We start from the raw sequence: 21,327 nt of genomic DNA, 5'->3' as shown, positions 1-21,327 counted from the left end.
CCAGCCTCACCATCCCCGGTCATATCCTGGACAAAACTGACCTAATTTGCACGAAATGCTCTGTATAACAAGCAGCTTTCTATCCAGTAATATGTCATTAATGACTGCTAGGACTGTATACCTTGTACATGTACTTGTAGAAATAAAGATTATTATATTAGTTTTATTATTATTATTCACGTCACATCTGAAGGATCTGGGTTCAATCCCACCACAAGTGGAAACACTGGACATTCCTCCTTACATCTGCTGCACCTGTCCACCTAGCAGTAAGTAGGTACCTGGGTGTCAGCTGACTTGTGGGTCGCATCCTGGGGGACAAGATTAAAAAACACAATATTGAGAAATAAGCCAAAGTTGCTTTACTGGGTTATGAATCCTCTGGGTTAATAATCTGAATAAAACCATCTAGTACTTTGAAGAGCTCATAATATTCATAGTATTTTGTACTTAAAATTCTAAAAAACATTACATAGTTGTGAGCCTCTCCAAGCTTATCCAGTTAATTAGTAATTCATGAAAAAACAAGAGAAACAGCAGTGTGTATGTAATTTTTCAAAACCTAACTTATTCAATTCATGATTGAAATATTATTATAATTTATTTTATTAAAATTAAGCTTGATACAGACAATTATATTTTATGTACCGGTAAAATCAACAAAATCTACCTGGATGACATCACTCCAGCCAGTGTAAGACTAATATAAACCACTGAGTGTGACAAACAGGTCAATGATTCACTTTATAACATCTACCTTGGAATATAAGTGCCATGATGGACGTAGTAGTTTATTAAAGAGTATATAAGTCCTGGCGGCACCCATCACAACTTGGCCTCGGCAGACCATGTTACCTCTGAAAAACATTTTTTCCTTATTTTATGATTAATACTAATATTTGTTTATTTTATATATAAAAATTATCAATAAATGCTACAATGCATTATACAATGGTAGTTTTACTTAAATTCAGTTTATATATAAATTTCATACAAATCGATCTGTAAAATTTCTAGCATGTCTTTACACAATAGTAATGATAACTTATGAAAAATTAGGTTTGACATATAATAAAATAAATAAACTAACAAGAATAGCACAAATTATCTACTTAAACACTTATATACATTACTGTTACCTTGTTACGGTTTTATAAAAATTCTTATAAAACAGAAATTCGACTAATATTTATTTTAAAGATAAATAAGAGTAAAATAATATACTTTTGCAAGGCCTAAGGGAAATAAGTCAAATGGTGTGGCTTTATCGGGTTATTCTAGTTAAATATCTCTCTCTCTCTCTCTCTCTCTCTCTCTCTCTCTCTCTCTCTCTCTCTCTCTCTCTCTCTCTCTCTCTCTCTCTCTCTCTCTCTCTCTCTCTCTCTCTCTCTCTCTCTCTCTCTCTCTCTCTCTCTCTCCCTCTCTCTCTCTCCAGATGGTATCACCCTTCAAGCCTGGACAGATGGGAAGCAGGTGGTGTGGGACTATACATGTGCATCTACCTTGGCTGATACCTATCTCCAATACACCAGGGAGGAAGGAGGGGCAGCTGCCAGCTTCAGGGAGTCCCAAAAGTCTAGAAAATTTGGAGAACTTGCCCATCATTATATGTTTGTTCCCATAGGCTCAGAGACCCTTGGCTCATGGGGAAAGAGTGCATCTAAATTCCTTAAGGAGCTGGGAAAAAGACTCATCAGGGTAACTAGGGATCCCAGGGCAGCTAGTTTTCTGTTCCAGCGGCTCAGTGCGGCTGTTCAAAGGGGTAATGCCTGCTGTATTTTGGGCACACGCCCCAGCTCTGAGGAGCTGGATGAGATTTTCACCTTATAATCGGTGATACACACGTAACAACATGTACCGTATATGCCACCTTTATATCAATAATGTATCTCTTAAATCTTCTGTATATATATATATATATATATATATATATATATATATATATATATATATATATATATATATATATATATATATATATATATATATATATATGTATATATATATATATATATATATATATATATATATATATATATATATATATATATATATATATATATATATATATATATATATATATATATATATATATATATATATATATATATATTCAAAGTTTATTCTCTATAAGGATTACAATGCTGAGTTTACAGATTTTGGTTATTGTGAGGTTTACATGTAGTAAAATAATAATTACAGAGTGTACCACTAGAACACCTAGCATGGCTAGGCATTTCGGGCGGACTTAGTTTAATTCTTTATTTTAAAATATTACAAATTATGAGGTAAGTTGGTATTATGGCTAAGTGACTAAATACTAGTTTGTGAGTTTAGCAATGTGAATGCTTTTGTTTTGGCACAATATATAGTTTCAGTATTGGAGTATCAGAGGGTTCATTATTTTAAGATTGAGATTAATATTTCTGTTTATGGTCAAATGGGTGATGAATGTGTCTGCAGTTCTAGAGTTCTCAGGTAGGGTGTTCCAGATTTTAGGGCCTTTGACAAACATTGAATTTTTGTAAATGTTTAGTCGGACACGGGGAATGTCGTAGGGATGTTTGTGTCTGGTGTTATGCCTGTGGGTTCTGTCACAACTATCAAGAAAGCGTTTTAGATCAAGGTTGATATTGGAGTCTAAGGTCCTGTAGATGTAGATTGCACAGTAGTAAGTGTGGATGTACTGAACAGGGAGTAAGTTTAGATCTATGAAGAGTAGGGGGGGGGGTGTTGTCAGGGATGGGATTTAGTGATTATTCTTACTGCGGCTTTATGTTGGGTTATTATTGGCTTTAGGTGTGTTGCTGCAGTTGATCCCCAAGCACAAATAGCATAGGTGAGGTATGGATAAATGAGTGGTATAGTGTGAGAAGGGCATTTTGCGGCACGTAGTATCGTATCTTGGAGAGGATCCCAACCGTTTAGGATACTTTTTTGGTTATGTGTTGGATATGGGTGCTGAAATTCAGGTTGTTGTCAAGGTATAGGCCTAGGAATTTGCCCTCATTATGTCTGGTAATTAGAATGTTGTCGATCTTAATGTTAATTTGTGCATCTCCTGCTCTGCTACCAAACATAATATAGTAGGTTTTGTCAGTGTTAAGAGTAAGTTTATTGGCTGTCATCCAAGTCGATATTTTGATCAGCTTCTCGTTAACAATGGTGTTGAGGGTGGCAAGATTAGGGTGAGAGATGACATGAGTCGTGTCGTCAGCAAAGAGAATGGGTTTCAGGTGTTGGGATACGTTTGGAAGATCATTGATGTATATGAGGAAGAGCAGAGGACCAAGGACACTTCCCTGCGGAACTCCAGTATCAAGTGGCCGTGTTGTTGATGCTGTGTCTTTAATGGTGACATACTGATACCTATTAGTAAGGTAAGATTTGAAATAAGCAAGCGCATGGCCTCTTATACCGTAATGGTCAAGTTTGTGGAGTAGGATGTCGTGGTCTACTGTGTCAAAAGCTTTTCTTAGGTCAATAAAAATTCCTAGTGGATATTCCTTATTTTCCAATGTTGTGTAAAGCAGATCTAGCATTTTTATGATTGCATCATTAGTGCTTTTATTTTTCCTGAATCCAAATTGGCAGGCGCTGAGTATGTTTTGTGCTGTTATAAATGAATATAGTCTCCTGTGCACGAGTTTCTCAAAGATTTTGGATAGCAATGACAAGTTTGATATTGGCCTATAGTTATTTAAATCTGTAGGGTCACCACCTTTATGTATTGGTGTAACCCTTGCCATCTTGAGTAGTTTCGGGAAGGTGCTAGTTTCTAGTGACTTGTTAAAAAGTAATGAAATAGCATGCGAAAGGACATGGGCCGCTCGCTTGTACAGTAATGGTGGGACATGAGACAGATTCCCTGAGTTATTTTTAAGTGACTTTATAATCTCGGTGACTTCCGTGGGCTCAGTTGGTGCAAGATAGAAGGAATTTGGGAAATTCCCATCTAGGTAGTCCCCGGCATGGGCACTGGTATGTGGGATTTTATTGGCGAGATTAGATCCTATGGTTGAGAAGAAGTCGTTTATCTTGTTAGCTGTGTCAGTGGGATGTAGTGGTGTTTCATTAGGTTTAGTTAGGACAATATTCTTGTTTTTTTTCAGTTTGTGGGTCCCTAGAATCTGAGAGAGTGTTTTCCAGGTCTTTTTTATATCTCCTCTAGTGTCTGTGAATCTACTGGAGTAGTTTAGTTGTTTGGCTTTCTTTATTACTTTGGTGAGAACTGATGAATAGTGTTTAAGAATATCTTTGTGTATTAAGCCCTGTCTATATTGCTTTTCATATTGGTGTTTCTTGTCAATGGATTTCAGAATGGTGCTAGTTAGCCATGGGCAACCAAGCCGTTTGTTTGTGATCTGTTTCGTTTTTATAGGACAATGTTTGTTGTATAGTCTAAGTAATTTGTTAAGAAAAATGTCTGTCCAGTCATCAATACCATTGGCCTTGGAGAATTCTGTAGGCCAGTCAACAGTCTCTAGGTCAGCTGTGAACTTCCTTATTGAGGCCTCATCATGGAGTCTAAATGAAACTTTGTTGTATTCAAGTGGTGGTTTACTAATGTTTGTCAGGAGGAAGGTAGGGTAGTGGTCTGTAGTGCTATCTGTGATTATCCCTGATTTAAGGGGGGCTAGTATATTGGTCCATATGTGGTCTATTATGGTTGCACTTGTCTCAGTGAGCCTGGTTGGTTTAGTTATTGTTGGTATGAGAAGTGTGTTGTTCATATTGCTGATGAAATCAGTTACAGGCTGATCATCTAGTGTGCCGAGGTTGATGTTGAAGTCTCCAGCTAAGAGAAGGTGGTGCTTATTCATTTGTCTGTTTGTTATTAGTGACTTTAATTTCTCACTGAAATTTGGGATGTTTGTGTGAGGTATCCGGTAAATGGCTCCGATTGTTATAGGTGTCTTAAGGTTTTTTACAGTAAAATTAGCAAAAATGTATTCCCCATACTCATCACTAAAGCAAGTGGTGTTAATACAAGATAATTGGTTAGAGTAATAGATTGCAATACCATCCCCAACTTGGTTTGGTCTGCAGTTTTGAATTGCTGTGTATCCTGGTAGAGGGTAGATATCTATTGTCAGTGTGTAAGTAATGAGTAATAATTATAATATCTTTATTTACTACAGGTACATGTGCAAAGTATACAGGCCTAGGTGACATAATTGACATACTACTATATAGAAAGCCCCTTGTTATGAAGAGCATTTCAGGTAAATTAGGTCCTTGTCCCAGGATATGGGTATCCCGGTGGCCTGGTGGCTTAAGCTCTCGCTTCACACACGGAGGGCCTGGATTTGATTCCCGGCGGGGTGGAAACATTTCTACGTGTTTCCTTACACCTATCGTCATGTTCACCTAGCAGCAAATAGGTACCTGTGTGTTAGTCGACTGGTCTGGGTCGCATCCTGGAGGGCAAGATTGAGGATCCCAATAGAAATAGTCAGACAGTCCTCGATGACGCACTGATTTTCTTGGGTTATCTAGAGTTTACTCGGAGAGAGTTCCGGGGGTCAATGCTCCCGCGGCCCGGTCTGTGACCAGGCCTGATGGTGGATCAGAGCCTGATCAACCAGGCTGCTACTGCTGGCTGCATGCAATCCAACGCACGAACCACAGCCCGGCTGGTCAGGTACTGACTTTAGGTGGCTGTCCAGTGCCTGTCTGAAGACAGCCAGGGGTGTATTGATAATCCCTCTTATGTATGCTGGGAGGCAGTTGAACAGTCTTGGGCCCCTGACACTTATTGTGTTGTCTCTTAACGTGCTAGTGACACCCCTGCTTTTCATTGGAGGGGATGTTGCATCGTCTGCCGAGTCTTTTGCTTTCGTAGGGAGTGATTTTCGTGTGCAAGTTTGGTACTAGTCCCTCTAGGATTTTCCAGGTGTATACAATCATGTATCTCTTCCGCCTGCGTTCCAGGGAGTATAGGTTCAGGAACTTCAAGCGCTCCCAGTAATTGAGGTGTTTTATCTCAGTTATGCGTGCCGTGAAGGCTCTCTGTACATTTTCTAGGTCAGCAATTTCACTTGCCTGGAAAGGTGCTCTTAGTGTGCAGCAATATTCCAGCCTAGATAGAACAAGCGACCTGAAGAGTGTCATCATGGGCTTGGCATTCCTAGTTTTGAAGGTTCTCATTATCCATCCTGTCATTTTTCTAGCAGATGCGATTGATACAATGTTATGGTCCTTGAAGGTGAGATCCTCCGACATGATCACTCCCAGGTCTTTGACGTTAGTTTTTCGCTCTATTGTGTGGTTGGAATTTGTTTTATACTCTGATGAAGTTTTAACTTCCTCACGTTTACCATATCGGAGTACATAATTGAAATTTCTCATCGTTGAACTTCATATTGTTTTCTGCAGCCCATTGAAAGATTTGGTTGATGTCCTGGAGTTTACCTGGAGAGAGTTCCGGGGGTCAACGCCCCCGCGGCCCGGTCTGTGACCAGGCCTCCTGGTGGATCAGAGCCTGATCAACCAGGCTGTTGCTGCTGGCTGCACGCAAACCAACGTACGAGCCACAGCCCGGCTGATCCGGAACTGACTTTAGGTGCTTGTCCAGTGCCAGCTTGAAGACTGCCAGGGGTCTGTTGGTAATCCCCCTTATGTGTGCTGGGAGGCAGTTGAACAGTCTCGGGCCCCTGACACTTATTGTATGGTCTCTTAACGTGCTAGTGACACCCCTGCTTTTCATTGGGGGGATGGTGCATTGTCTGCCAAGTCTTTTGCTTTCGTAGTGAGTGATTTTCGTGTGCAAGTTCGGTACTAGTCCCTCTAGGATTTTCCAGGTGTATATAATCATGTATCTCTCCCTCCTGCGTTCCAGGGAATACAGGTTTAGGAACCTCAAGCACTCCCAATAATTGAGGTGTTTTATCTCCGTTATGCGCGCCGTGAAAGTTCTCTGTACATTTTCTAGGTCGGCAATTTCACCTGCCTTGAAAGGTGCTGTTAGTGTGCAGCAATATTCCAGCCTAGATAGAACAAGTGACCTGAAGAGTGTCATCATGGGCTTGGCCTCCCTAGTTTTGAAGGTTCTCATTATCCATCCTGTCATTTTTCTAGCAGATGCGATTAATACAATGTTATGGTCCTTGAAGGTGAGATCCTCCGACATGATCACTCCCAGGTCTTTGACGTTGGTGTTTCACTCTATTTTGTGGCCAGAATTTGTTTTGTACTCTGATGAAGATTTAATTTCCGCCTGGAGCCTTGCAGTGTCTTCAATAGAAGACACTGTCATGCAGATTCGGGTGTCATCTGCAAAGGAAGACACGGCACTGTGGCTTATATCCCTGTCTATGTCTGATACGAGGATGAAGAACAAGATGGGAGCGAGTACTGTGCCTTGCGGAACAGAACTTTTTCACCGTAGCCGCCTCAGACTTTACTCTGTTGACTACTACTCTTTGTGTTCTATTTGTCAGGAAATTATAGATCCATTGACCAACTTTCCTTGTTATTCCTTAACCACGCATTTTGTGCGCTATTACGCCATGGTCACACTTGTCGAAGGCTTTTGCAAAGTCTGTATATATTACATCTGCATTCTTTTTGTCTTCTAGTGCATCTAGTGGATCTAAACAGGAGTCTTCCGGCAGGGTTGCATCTGCTCTTGTTGCCACCTCCCTAGTTAAGAACGATAATAAATTTGTTGAGTTAGGCATAAGAATTAACAACTGGGCGTCTACACTGCAAACTGAATTGTTTGCAATCCTAATGGCGCTAAAGCTAACTTATGACACTGAGCTTGACTCTATTATCATTATTGATTCTATGTCATCACTGAAGGTTCTTGACTCGTATGCTGTATAGCCCTTGTGGCTTAGCGCTTCTTTTTTGATTATAAGAATAATCTTGACTCGTACAATGACTCCAACAACATGCTCACTGGAGAAGCCAGGTATAGATACTCAAAAATCAGAGACAAAGGAATTAATGTACAGTTGCTATGGATCCAATCACACATTGGATTACTACTGCATGATAAAGTTTTGGTGGCCCGGTAGCCTGGTGGCTAAAGCTCCCGCTTCACACACGGAGGGCCCGGGTTCGATTCCCGGCGGGTGGAAGCATTTCGACACATTTCCTTACACCTCTTGTCCTGTTCACCTAGCAGCAAATAGGTACCTGGGTGTTAGTCGACTGGTGTGGGTCGCATCCTGGAGGACAAGATTAAGGACCCCAATGGAAATAAGTTAGACAGTCCTCGATGACGCACTGACTTTCTTGGGTTATCCTGGGTGGCTAACCCTCCGGGGTTAAAAATCCGAACGAAATCTTATCTTACCTTATCTTAAGAGTACCCAGAAGGAGAATGTAGAATATAACTTTGGTATAACTGTGTCTAGCATTAGGAATAATATTAGGAGAGAAGTAAATAATTAAAATTATTGTTATAGGAATGCAATTAGAAGCCTGAGTAGATCTATAACCCACTATGATAACATGAACGTAGATAAGTATGTTTATGGAGCAACTTGCAATGTGAACAGACTGACTGATTGTGCAAGAAAGGTATAAAATACCGACAATATGAAAGTTAAGACACATGTGCAACATCTGGATATCTTTATTGTAGTAGACGTTTCGCCATCCAGTGGCTTTATCAATACAGATTCTAGGACATAATAGGAAGACAGTAGAACTATATACAAAAGATGAGGTAATCAGTCCCTCGGCCTTGGAGTTAGTGTTCACAGCTTCATGGTGGAGGAGAATCTGGAGCAAAGACAAGAAGACTGGCGGTTTATATAGGCGTCAGTGGATAGGGACGGGCAGCAGACGAGGGCAAAGTCACTGGTAGGCGGGATTCCCCAGTGGAAGTAGGTCCTCATCTTTTGTATATAGTTCTACTGTCTTCCTATTATGTCCTAGAATCTGTATTGATAAAGCCACTGGATGGCGAAACGTCTACTACAATAAAGATATCCAGATGTTGCACATGTGTCTTAACTTTCATATTGTCGGTATTTTATACCTTTCTTGTACAACTTGTCAGACACTGCAACATCATGGAATCTTGGTTCAGAGGACATCTACAAGACCTTCTTCACGGCTGCTGCAACTAACCCATCTCTTTGGGAAGGACCTACTTCCACTGGGGAATCCCACCTACCAGTGACTTTGCCCTCGTCTGCTGCCCGTCCCTATCCACTGACGCCTATATAAACCGCCAGTCTTCTTGTCTTTGCTCCAGATTCTCCTCCACCATGAAGCTGTGAACACTAACTCCAAGGCCGAGGGACTGATTACCTCATCTTTTGTATATAGCTCTACTGTCTTCCTATTATGTCCTAGAATCTGTATTGATAAAGCCACTGGATGGTGAAACGTCTACTACAATAAAGATATCCAGATGTTGCACATGTGTCTTAACTTTCATATTGTCGGTATTTTATACCTTTCTTGCACAACTTGTCAGACACTGCAACATCATGGAATCTTGGTTCAGAGGACATCTACAAGACCTTCTTCACGGCTGCTGCAACTAACCCATCTCTTTGGGAAGGACCTACTTCCACTGGGGAATCCCGCCTACCAGTGACTTTGCCCTCGTCTGCTGCCCGTCCCTATCCACTGACGCCTATATAAACCGCCAGTCTTCTTGTCTTTGCTCCAGATTCTCCTCCACCATGAAGCTGTGAACACTAACTCCAAGGCCGAGGGACTGATTACCTCATCTTTTGTATATAGTTCTACTGTCTTCCTATTATGTCCTAGAATCTGTATTGATAAAGCCACTGGATGGCGAAACGTCTACTACAATAAAGATATCCAGATGTTGCACATGTGTCTTAACTTTCATATTGTCGGTATTTTATACCTTTCTTGCACAACTTGTCAGACACTGCAACATCATGGAATCTTGGTTCAGAGGACATCTACAAGACCTTCTTCACGGCTGCTGCAACTAACCCATCTCTTTGGGAAGGACCTACTTCCACTGGGGAATCCCGCCTACCAGTGACTTTGCCCTCGTCTGCTGCCCGTCCCTATCCACTGACGCCTATATAAACCGCCAGTCTTCTTGTCTTTGCTCCAGATTCTCCTCCACCATGAAGCTGTGAACACTAACTCCAAGGCCGAGGGACTGATTACCTCATCTTTTGTATATAGTTCTACTGTCTTCCTATTATGTCCTAGAATCTGTATTGATAAAGCCACTGGATGGCGAAACGTCTACTACAATAAAGATATCCAGATGTTGCACATGTGTCTTAACTTTCAGACTGACTGATGTTGTAGTGGCCAGGCTTAGGCTTGGTTACAAGTACTTCTGGCAGTTTGGGAGACACACAGATGATTTATTTATTTATTTATTTATTTATTTATTTATTTATTTATTTATTTAGTAATTTAAGCATACAAACAGAGGTACAAAAAATACAGGTAAGAGCAGCATGCCAAAGCCACTTATTTGCATATGGTCACTCTCTTGAACACTATGTGCTTAATTGTCCACTTATTGAGGAATAAAGAGATAGTATAATAACCTATGTGACATGTCAAGATATCTTATTAATGAAAATAAGATACCAGATATACTAAGCAAATTTCCTAAATTTGCTTGTAACAGATAAGTGAACTATAGATATGTAGATATAAATCCATATGTATTCCTGTTAACCCTTTGGGGCCTAGTTCCTAGGCCTTTTGTGTATCCATATGCTCTCGCGCTACCGTCCACAGGATGGATATGGGGTGCACAATAAACTAGCCACTTCGGTGGCAAAATCTCTAATCTTTGGTCTTATATAAATTTTGATTCATTTATAATTAATAGTCTACTGTACAACTATGAAATAATTACTGTCCTACTGTACAACTATGAAATAATTACTGTCCTACTGTACAACTATGATATAATCCTTAGTGTTAAGTAGACTGTAAGCCAATAATGTTAAGTTGGCCCATAAAACCTAGGCATAATAGAGGCTCTCTTTGCATTGTGAATATCAAATGGTATACAATACCGACAGGTTGGTAGATAAGACACATAGGCAACATTTAGGCAACTTTATTCCGAAACGTTTCGGAATAAAGTTGCCTAAATGTTGCCTATGTGTCTTATCTACCAACCTGTCGGTATTGTATACCATTTGATATTCACTCTGTCAGACACTGCAACACAATGGCATCTTGGTACAGAAGAGAAAACACCTTGGACAACTTTTTCAAGTGAGAATTGTTTGATCTGAGATGGACATGACCTCTCAGTGGCTACATTCTCACTACTGCTACTACCCTGAACCTCTCCTTCGGATAGTATTTAAGTCTCAACACTGTCGCTTGATCTTCAGTTAGTTCCAGACTTTGGAACAGAACTTCTCCAGGCTGAGGGACTGACAACCTCAAATCTATGACTTCAAGGGTGATGAACTGATTACACCGTCTTCACATCTCTACTGCTCCTGCCTACTTTCTGTACTCACGTTTCGGAATAAAGTTGCCTAAATGTTGCCTATGTGTCTTATCTACCAACCTCTCTTTGCATTGCAACCCACTATTGTAAATACAAAATCTCAATGTACTGTTTGCAATGACATAAAATAAATAAATAAATAAATAATTCCCGCCCATATGTGGCCAACATATTTTCTTGGACTACAGGGAAGTAGGGTTCAATAAGATAAAGTTTTATTGGCCCTTAAGAACCCCCAACAATAACAAGGAGAGTGTGCTGTTGGTGGTAGTGGTGGCAAGTCGAATCTAGAATACCAATTAAAGGCTGTTTATATTTGTAAGGGCTCTTTATATTTGTAGAGATGAACTTTACAGAAGAGTGGGAGATGTGATCTAATATGTTATTTGCTAAGGGAAGAAGTTTAAATTATCTGCTGCTTGCCACATGTTGGGTGATCCACCATTTGCTTCTGACGATACATTGCTATATGGATTTAAACCAGGATACATTGCTATGTAGATTTATGTGAGGATACATTCCTGTGTATACCTGACAATGACAAGTTTATTTTAGCGTGATACATGCTTGTTGAAAGGAGTGTAACAATTTGGTGTACATGCCAAAAGCCCCTTTATATGAACCATACCACGGGTGGGGATAGAACCCGCGGTCAGAGAGTCTCAAAACTCCAAACCGTCGCGTTAGCCACTGGACCAGCTACCCACAATAAGATTCGTCCAACTAAGTATATTTCTACATAGGAAGGTTAGCATACCTGGAGTTTACCTGGAGAGAGTTCCGGGGGTCAACGCCCCCGCGGCCCGGTCTGTGATCAGGCCGCCTGGTGGATCAGAGCCTGATCAACCAGGCTGTTACTGCTGGCTGCACGCAAACCAACATACGAGCCACAGCCCGGCTGGTCAGGTACCGACTTTAGGTGCTTGTCCAGTGCCAGCTTGAAGACTGCCAGGGGTCTATTGGTAATCCCCCTTATGTATGCTGGGAGGCAGTTGAACAGTCTCGGGGCCCCTGACACTTATTGTATGGTCTCTTAACATGCTAGTGACACCCCTGCTTTTCATTGGGGGGATGTTGCATCGTCTGCCAAGCCTTTTGCTTTCGTAGTGAGTGATTTTCGTGTGCAAGTTCGGTACTAGTCCCTCTAGGATTTTCCAGGTGTATATAATCGTGTATCTCTCCCGCCTGCATTCCAGGGAATACAAGTTCAGGAACCTCAAGCGCTCCCAGTAATTGAGGTGTTTTATCTCCGTTATGCGTGCCATGAAGGTTCTCTATACATTTTCTAGGTCAGCAATTTCACCTGCCTTGAAAGGTGCTGTTAGTGTGCAGCAATATTCCAGCCTAGATAGAACAAGTGACCTGAAGAGTGTCATCATGGGCTTGGCCTCCCTAGTTTTGAAGGTTCTCATTATCCATCCTGTCATTTTTCTAGCAGCTGCGATTGATACAATGTTATGGTCCTTGAAGTTGAGATCCTCCGACATGATCACTCCCAGGTCTTTGACGTTGGTGTTTCGTTCTTTGTGGCCAGAATTTATTTTGTACTCTGATGAAGATTTAATTTCCTCGTGTTTACCATATCTGAGTAATTGAAATTTCTCATTGTTGAACTTCATATTGTTTTCTGCAGCCCACGGAAAGATTTGGTTGATGTCTGCCTGGAACCTTGCAGTGTCTGCAATGGACGACACTGTCATGCAGATTCGGGTGTCATCTGCAAAGGAAGACACGGTGCTGTGGCTGACATCTTTGTCTATGTCAGATATGAGGATGAGGAACAAGATGGGAGCGAGTACTGTGCCTTGTGGAACAGAGCTTTTCACCGTAGCTGCCTCGGACTTTACTCTGTTGACTACTACTCTTTGTGTTCTGTTTGTGAGGAAATTATAGATCCATCTACCAACTTTTCCTGTTATTCCTTTAGCACGCATTTTGTGCGCTATTATGCCATGGTCACACTTGTTGAAGGCTTTTGCGAAGTCTGTATATATTACATCTGCATTCTTTTTGTCTTCTAGTGCATCTAGGACCTTGTCGTAGTGATCCAATAGTTGAGACAGACAGGGGCGACCTGTTCTAAACCCATGTTGCCCTGGGTTGTGTAATTGATGGGTAACTAGAAGGGTGGCGATCTTGCTTCTTAGGACCCTTTCAAAGATTTTTATGATATGGGATGTTAGTGCTATCGGTCTGTAGTTCTTTGCTATTGCTTTACTGCTCCCTTTGTGGAGTGGGGCTATGTCTGTTGTTTTTAGTAACTGCGGGACGACCCCCGTGTCTATGCTCCCTCTCCATAGGATGGTAAAAGCTCGTAATAGGGGCTTCTTGCAGTTCTTGATGAACATGGAGTTCCATGAGTCTGGCCCTGGGGCAGAGTGCATGGGCATGTCATTTATCACCTTTTCGAAGTCATTTGGCGTCAGGATAACATCAGATAGGCTTGTGTTAACCAAATTCTGTGGCTCTCTCATAAAAAATTTATTTTGATCTTTGACTCTCAATCTGGTTAGCGGCTTGCTAAAAACTGAGTCATACTGGGACTTGAGTAGCTCACTCATTTCCTTGCTGTCATCTGTGTAGGACCCATCTTGTTTAAGTAGGGGCCCAATACTGGACGTTGGGTTTCTTTCTATTTCATTTATAGGCGCCACTGTGACCACAAATGCAAGTTTTTGAGACTCTCTGATCGCGGGTTCTATCCCCGCCTGTGGTATGGTTTGTTTGCAATCATGTCATTACGATTTCGTGAGTCACCCCTTTATATGCAGAGCATTTCGGGCAAACTTAAGATTAATAAGGCAATAACAGCGCAGTAATTTTACATATGGTCATTAGGTGAGTTACAATGAATAGAAGAAAACTGAATATTCAACTAGTTCACACTAAATGGCTTTAGTAAGTTGAGTAGAGAATAATTACAGTTTTGATATAGTTTATAAAAAATACAGTATTACAGTTTAGCACAATTTAAAACAATGAAGTTGAAAGAATTTTATGTTTGAGGTAATAATTAAATAGTTGAGGAGTCATCAAACACAATTTACAGACTGAAGTATTACAATTTAGCACAATTTAAAATGAGTATACCTGGAGAGCTTTTTGGGGGTCCATGCCCCCATGGCCTGGTTTGTGATCAGCATTTCCAAAGTTGAGCTTTCTATCATAATTACGCTACCATGTTTTACAAACAACACTACTCAGTACTGTTATCTATCTCTATCTCACTATTGGTATTTGTGCTTGGGGATCTACTATAGCATATCACTTAAAACTTACTGTTACCCAACAGAAATCAGCTGTTAGTATTATCACTTAATCCTGTTCCAGACAACACGTACCCACTATTCAAGTCATAATTTACCTGACATACAACAAATCCCCACTCATTACTGTGCATTTTATATTTATACAGAACACTTAGAATGAACTTCACCCCAGGACTGACTTCCTGGAGAGCTGCAACAGTACACATAGACACAAGAAATAAATACCTTAGATATACCATATGTACAACTCAACCTATATAGGAACTCCATGCAAATACAGTAAAGCAGTAAAAGGTTGTAAAATTTGGAGCTTCAAATATTTAGGTACAAACAACTACAGTGGAATTTCATTTTTCAGCTGTAATCTGTTCCAGAAGGTTGCCCTAAATTCGAAGTAATATTTCCCATAAGAATTAATGTAAATAAAATTAATCCATTCCAGACACCCAAAAATGTTCACAAAAAATACATTTTCTAAAGATTAATTATAGTTTTACATACACAAAACAATGAGAACTAAATAAAATAAATAAAGAACATTTAAATCACTATTACATACCTTTATTGATGACTCTTGTTGGCTTATGGAAGACAGGGAGGAGGGAGGGAGGGAGGACAGATAAGGACTTTAGGTAACAAGTCTCTCTCTCTGGAGTTACTTCCCTTCTTTGTCTTTTAATGCCACTAGGACTGGCTTGAGAGTCACAGGACCCCTGTCACACAAAATAGCTGTCCAGAGTACTCTGTTTCTGGCATGTCTTCAAGATTTCCCTAAAATGGGACAAGGTTTTGTCAGTGAACATGTTGCAGATATGGCTTGTTTCAGCTTGGTTAGGGTGATATTTCTCCACAAAAGTTTACACCTCATTCCACTTTGTACAAATGTCCTTAATCACTAAAGAAGGCATATCCTTCCCTCTCTCTTCCTCCTCCTCCTTCCTCCTCTGAAGCAAGTTCCTCAACTGTGGTCTGTTGCTGTTCCAGTTGAAGATGTTGCAGCTCTTCAGTGATTGGCTCTTCCCTGTGGTCCTCCACCAACTCTTCCACATCCTCACTACTCACATACAACCCCATGGACTTCCTCAATGCCACAATAGATTTCACAACAGGCAGAGGGTCAACAGGGTCAGGGTCAGCCCCAAACCCTACAAAATCCTTCTCGAGGACACGCACTGGCCACAATTGTCTCCAAGAAGAGTTCAAAGTCCTGGAAATCACTCCCTGCCAAGCCTTACTTATATAGCTTATGCAGTGGAGGATAATGAAGTGATTTCTCCAGAACACTCTTAGGGTCAGTTCAGTGTCCGAGGTCACTTCAAAGCACATTTGAAGCACTGCTTTTGTGTAGAGTTTTTTGAAGTTAGAAATGACCTGCTGGTCCATGGGCTGGATGAGAGGAGAGGTGTTAGGAGGCAAGAACACTGTTATAAAATGGAAATCCCTAGACAATAGGTCTACCAAGTTTGGAGGATGAGCAGAAGCAGGAGGCACTTGATTGGCAATTTATTTTCCAGGAGGTATTTTTTCACACTCAGGCCAAACACTTCATGGACCCAGTCAATGAAAGGTTGCCTCGTAACCCATGCCTTATGATTAGCTTTCTACATCACACACAATTTACTCTTGACGACATTGTTTTTCTTGAACACTCTGGGATTTTCAGAGTGATACACCAGTAAAGGCTTCACTTTGAAATTCCCACTAGCGTTAGCACAGAACAAAAGAGTTAGCCTATCTTTCAAAGGCTTGTGTTCTGGCAGTGCCTTTTCCTTTCCGTGATGTAGGTCCTCTTTGGCATTTTCTTCCAAAAGAGGCCTGTTTCGTCACAATTGAGCACTTGTTAGGGGTGGAATTTTTCAGTCTGTACGTACCCTTTGAATTCCTGCACAAATTTTTCAGCTGCACATTTGTCAGAACTTGCAGCCTCACCATGCCTTACAACACTGTGTATGCCACTACACTTCTTAAATCTCTCAAACCAGCCTCTGCTGGCCTTAAATTCACTGACATCCTCACTAGTACCAGGCATTTTCTTTGAGATCCACATACAACTGCCTTGCCTTTTCACAAATGATTGTCTCTGAAACACTATCTTCTGCTAACTGTTTTTCCCTGATCCACAACAACAACAACTTTTCCACATCTTCATTTGTTTGTGATCTCTTTTTCATTAACATGTTTACCCTTTTTGCCACATCAGCTTCCTTGATTTGTTCTTTCTTTGCCAGGGTAGAAGTGATTGTTGATTTGTTTTTGCCATACATCCTGGCAAGTTCCAGCACCCGAACACCACTCTCATATTTTTCTATTACTTCCTTCTTAAATTCCATTGTGTTTCTCATTCTCTTTGCCAAAGGAACTTGACTAGGAACTTTCTTGGGGCCCATGGTGACTCAATTTACAGTCGCATTAATAAAAAACCACCAAAAACAGTGGATTTTAAGGAAATGTTTGGATGGATGCGCGGAATATATGCTCACTCGCCGATAGACAAAGGGAGACTGACTCACCAAAGCACGGTGTCCCAGCGGGAGAGGCGGGCTAATGCGTCTAATACGGCCAAAATATAGAGCAAAATTTCTGCTGAAAAACCAGCCTAAATACGAATCGGCCGATAAATGCAGCAGCTGAAAAACGAGGTTCCACTGTAAATCTTTCCTAAACCCTTCTGAGATTAATTATGTTAAAGCCCAGTTTACCAATAGCAACCCTGTTGATCCAAATTATAACAGCTTTCATACTGATATTCTCACTATACTGTAAGGAGACCCAAAAAAGAATAAACACTTTAATCATCACTCATTCCATCACTGTCTTGACAGAGGTGTGCTGATATTACAGTTCAAAGCCACAATATTCCCACCCATCCCATCTCCAGGACCCAAATCCAGCTAACCGGTTTTGTGGGCAAGGGGCTTGGACTTCCAGCAAGCATGCGTGAGCGTGTTAGATAGGAGTGAATGGAGACGAATGGTACTTGGGACCTGACGATCTGTTGGAGTGTGAGCAGGGTAATATTTAGTGAAGGGATTCAGGGAAACCGGTTATTTTCATATAGTCGGACTTGAATCCTGGAAATGGGAAGTACAATGCCTGCACTTTAAAGGAGGGGTTTGGGATATTGGCAGTTTGGAGGGATATGTTGTGTATCTTTATACGTATATGCTTCTAAACTGTTATATTCTGAGCACCTCTGCAAAAGCAGTGATTATGTGTGAGTGTGGTGAAAGTGTTGAATGATGATGAAAGCATTTTCTTTTTGGGGATTTTCTTTCTTTTTTGGGTCACCCTGCCTCGGTGGGAGACGGCCAACTTGTTGAAAAAAAAAAAAAATCTTGCTCACACTCCAACAGCATGTCAAGTCATAAAAACCACTTGCCTCCACTTACACTCACTTGCTGGATGTCTAAACTCCTCACATAAAAACTCTGTTACTCCTTCTCTCCAACCTTTCCTAAGATAGCCTCTACCCCACTTTCCCTCCACTACAGATTTATGCATCCTCCAAGTCATTCTGTATTGTTGCATCCTCTCTAAATGTCAGAACCACTTCAACAACCTCTTTGGATAATACTTTTAGAAACTTATGTATGTCGCTGTATATTCCCACATATATGTCATTTATGTAGATTATAAACAGCTAGGGTCTCCATTTTGATTTTTTCTCCATTTGTGCACACATTCTGTTCCCTGTCTGTCATGCTTTGACCCAGGAGATAATATCTTCTGTACCATGTGCTGCAACTTTCCTCATCAGTCTTCTGTGTGGGACTCTATCAAAGATCTTACTTTAGTCGATGTCTCATAATGTGAATAAATTACATTTGAAGCAGACTAAAGTAATCAAGAGGGTGTATAAATCTGATATGGAAGGAAGAAGAGGTTGGGGGTCATCCCAGAATGGGTTAGAGGGAGGGGGCGGGGAAAGATTATGATTTTATTTGTATTTTTAACCTAGAGGGTTAGTACCTCAGGATAACCCAATAAAAATGTGTCATCATACTGTCAAGCTTATTTCCAGTGGGGTCCTTTTATGTGTCATCATACTGTCAAGCTTATTTCTGTTGGGGGCCTTTAATTGTCCCACACCAGTTGGCTAACACCAAGGTACTATCTGCTTACACCAAGGTACTATCTGCTTACACCAAGGTACTATCTGCTTACTGCAAGGTTAACAGGGGCAGTAGAACATAAGAGTGGAACCCTGCATTAGGTTTATTGGCCCATGCTAGGCAGGTGCAATTCGCACCTAACTACACCCCTTTGTATACAGTACCTGACATAAAGAAATATGCTCAATATTTTCGATCCAGAAATCAAATCCCTGTCCCTCAGTGTGTGAATCTAGGCTGCTACCAATTGAGCCAATTGAATTCTAGGGGCCTGACCAATCAACAGGCTGGTATGAGCATGTTAGATTGGAGTGGGGGGAGCCAAGTGGGTTTTATGTATTGATGTGCTATTGGAGTGTTTACATAATATCAGTATACAATTATTTCAATTTTTTTCAGAAAGTTTTGCCCCCCTTTTTGAAAATGGCATCAGTGAAACCCAAGACTGTTGTAAAGAGTACAGATACAGATGTAATGGCAGAAGCTCAGCAGAAAAGCCCCCCACAGAAGAGAAAAGCTGAAGAAGACACAATAATGGAAACGGAACAGGTACTTGTATATTAATACCATTGTTTCATGTACTCTACTTGTTTTCTTAATAAGTTTAGAGTTAACTGTGATCCATTACACATTTTTTGTTTATAATCTAAGGATGGCTAAAGTGAAGGTAGTTGAAATAAAACTGTTTTTGCAAGCCATGTGGAGAATAAATTGAAACCAAATATTTAACCCTTAAACGGTCCAAACGTATATATACGTTTTTTCAACATTTGAAAGTATGTAAAAAAAGTAGATCTTTTTTTTTGTTGTTTTACATGTGAAAACGTGTAAAAACAAACTTTTATCTACAGTTTTTTTGTTATATTTGAAAATATGTAAAAAAAGTAGATCTACTTTTGTAGCACTACGAATTTGAATGTCGATCTGTTTGGACCGTTTAAGGGTTAAATCATAAGGATAAGTTCAATTAACCCTTTCACTGTTGGTGCCATAATATTATGGCTTGCAAGCCAGTGTTGGTGCCGTAGTATTATGCCAAAATTCTAGTGGCTTCAAATCTAGCGGGAGAAAGCTGGTAGACCTACGTGTGAGAGAATGGGTGTGTGTGGTCAGTGTGCGCAGCATAAAAAAAAAATCGGGGAAGCTGCAGTGCATTGTGGGAGTGCCAATTCAGTACTCCTTGTTCACCATACCTAGTAGTAAGGAATACCTCACTCCTGGGTGAATTGGGACTCTTCTCAAGTGATAGCTGTAATACAGATGGAAATGTCAGTGACGATGAATTTTGTGGGTTTGAGGAGTTTGTGACTGAAAGCAATACCCAGGATACCAGAAATAGTGCTGAAAACCCAGACAACCATTAACCTTCCACCTCTGGTGCTGCACCATCTCCTTCATGTTCAGTTGTACCACAGCAAAAGAGGAAACTCAAATTTTCCCATATCTCAAAGAATAAGTAAGTTTATTCAGGTACAGTGGACCCTCGAGCTTCAGCAGCATTGAGTTTCGTGAAATTCGACCTTCGGCAAGTTTTTTTGGCAAAATTTGGCCTCGAGTTTCGTGATTAGACTCATGTTTCGGCGACTGTCCGGTACCTGTCCGCCTGTCACCGCGCACACCAAGCCAGTCTCCCACGCTATTCATGCTCAGTGTGCCATTGTTTATCAACACGTGACCATCACCCCGCGGGTTCATACAATACATTTCATAATAATCCATTGTTTTTTATGCTTGCAACTGCTAAATAAGTCATCATGGACCCAAGGAAAGCTAGTGCAAGCCCTTTGGTAAATAAAGTGAGGAACACGATCCAGAGGGATTTTGAAGGGTTTGAGGCAGACCCTGTCCCTGCTGACCCTCTGCCTGTTGTGGAAGGTGTTGTGGCATTGGGCAAGTCCATGGGGTTGGAGGTGAGTGACGGGGATGTGGAAGAGTTGGTGGAAGACCACAGGGAAGAGCTAACCACTGACGAACTGCAAGAGCTTCAACTAGAAAAGCATCAGACCACAGCTGAGGAACTTGCTTCAGAGGAGGAGGAAAAGAGAGTGAAGGAGGTTCCTTCTTCAGTGATTAAGGACATGTGTGGAATGTGGAATGAGTTGCAAAGTTTTGTTGAAAAGTATCACCCTGACCAAGCTGAAACAAACCATATCTGCAACATGTACAATGACAGTGTTGTGTCCCACTTCAGGGAAATCTTAAAGAAATGCCAGAAAAAGACCTCTCTGGACAGATATTTTGTGCAACAGGGGTCCAGTGACTCTCAAGTTGTTCCCAGTGGCATTAAAAGAAGAAGGGAAGTAACCCCAGATAAGGACTTGCTACCTTAACCCTTTGACTGTTTCCGACTTATAAATACGTCTTACGAGCCAATGTTTCTGACGTATTTATACGCATAAATTCTAGCAGCTTCAAATCAAGCAGGAGAAAGCTGGTAGGCCCACATGTGAGAGAATGGGTCTCCATGGTCAGTGTGCACCATATAAAAAAAATCGGGGAGCCAGTG

At 40.9% G+C, this 21,327-nt stretch overlaps 2 protein-coding genes across 3 annotated transcripts in view; one reads left to right on the top strand and one right to left on the bottom strand.

Annotated features, from left to right (window-relative positions):
* mEFG1 (mitochondrial translation elongation factor G 1) overlaps nucleotides 1–860 on the bottom strand; it is a 123,515-nt gene extending 122,655 nt beyond the window's left edge. Inside the window, exon 1 of the mRNA XM_070098816.1 lies at nucleotides 758–860. Coding sequence (XP_069954917.1) covers nucleotides 758–850 — 93 coding nt within the window. The 5' untranslated portion in view covers nucleotides 851–860. The remainder of the gene's footprint in view (nucleotides 1–757) is intronic.
* Nucleotides 861–11,625: 10,765 nt separating this feature from the next.
* The window catches only part of l(1)G0004 (lethal (1) G0004), a 52,226-nt gene continuing 42,524 nt past the window's right edge, over nucleotides 11,626–21,327 (top strand). Inside the window, exons 1-2 of one of the 2 annotated variants that reach the window (XM_053774017.1) lie at nucleotides 11,626–11,758; nucleotides 19,221–19,370. In XM_053774017.1, coding sequence (XP_053629992.1) covers nucleotides 19,245–19,370 — 126 coding nt within the window. In that variant the 5' untranslated portion in view covers nucleotides 11,626–11,758; nucleotides 19,221–19,244. The remainder of the gene's footprint in view (nucleotides 11,759–19,220; nucleotides 19,371–21,327) is intronic. The other variant, XM_053774028.2, reaches the window with a different exon arrangement.

Source organism: Cherax quadricarinatus, chromosome 1 (assembly GCF_038502225.1).
Source record: "Cherax quadricarinatus isolate ZL_2023a chromosome 1, ASM3850222v1, whole genome shotgun sequence".
Classification (NCBI taxonomy): domain Eukaryota; kingdom Metazoa; phylum Arthropoda; class Malacostraca; order Decapoda; family Parastacidae; genus Cherax; species Cherax quadricarinatus.
This window is presented reverse-complemented; position numbering and strand designations above follow the sequence as displayed.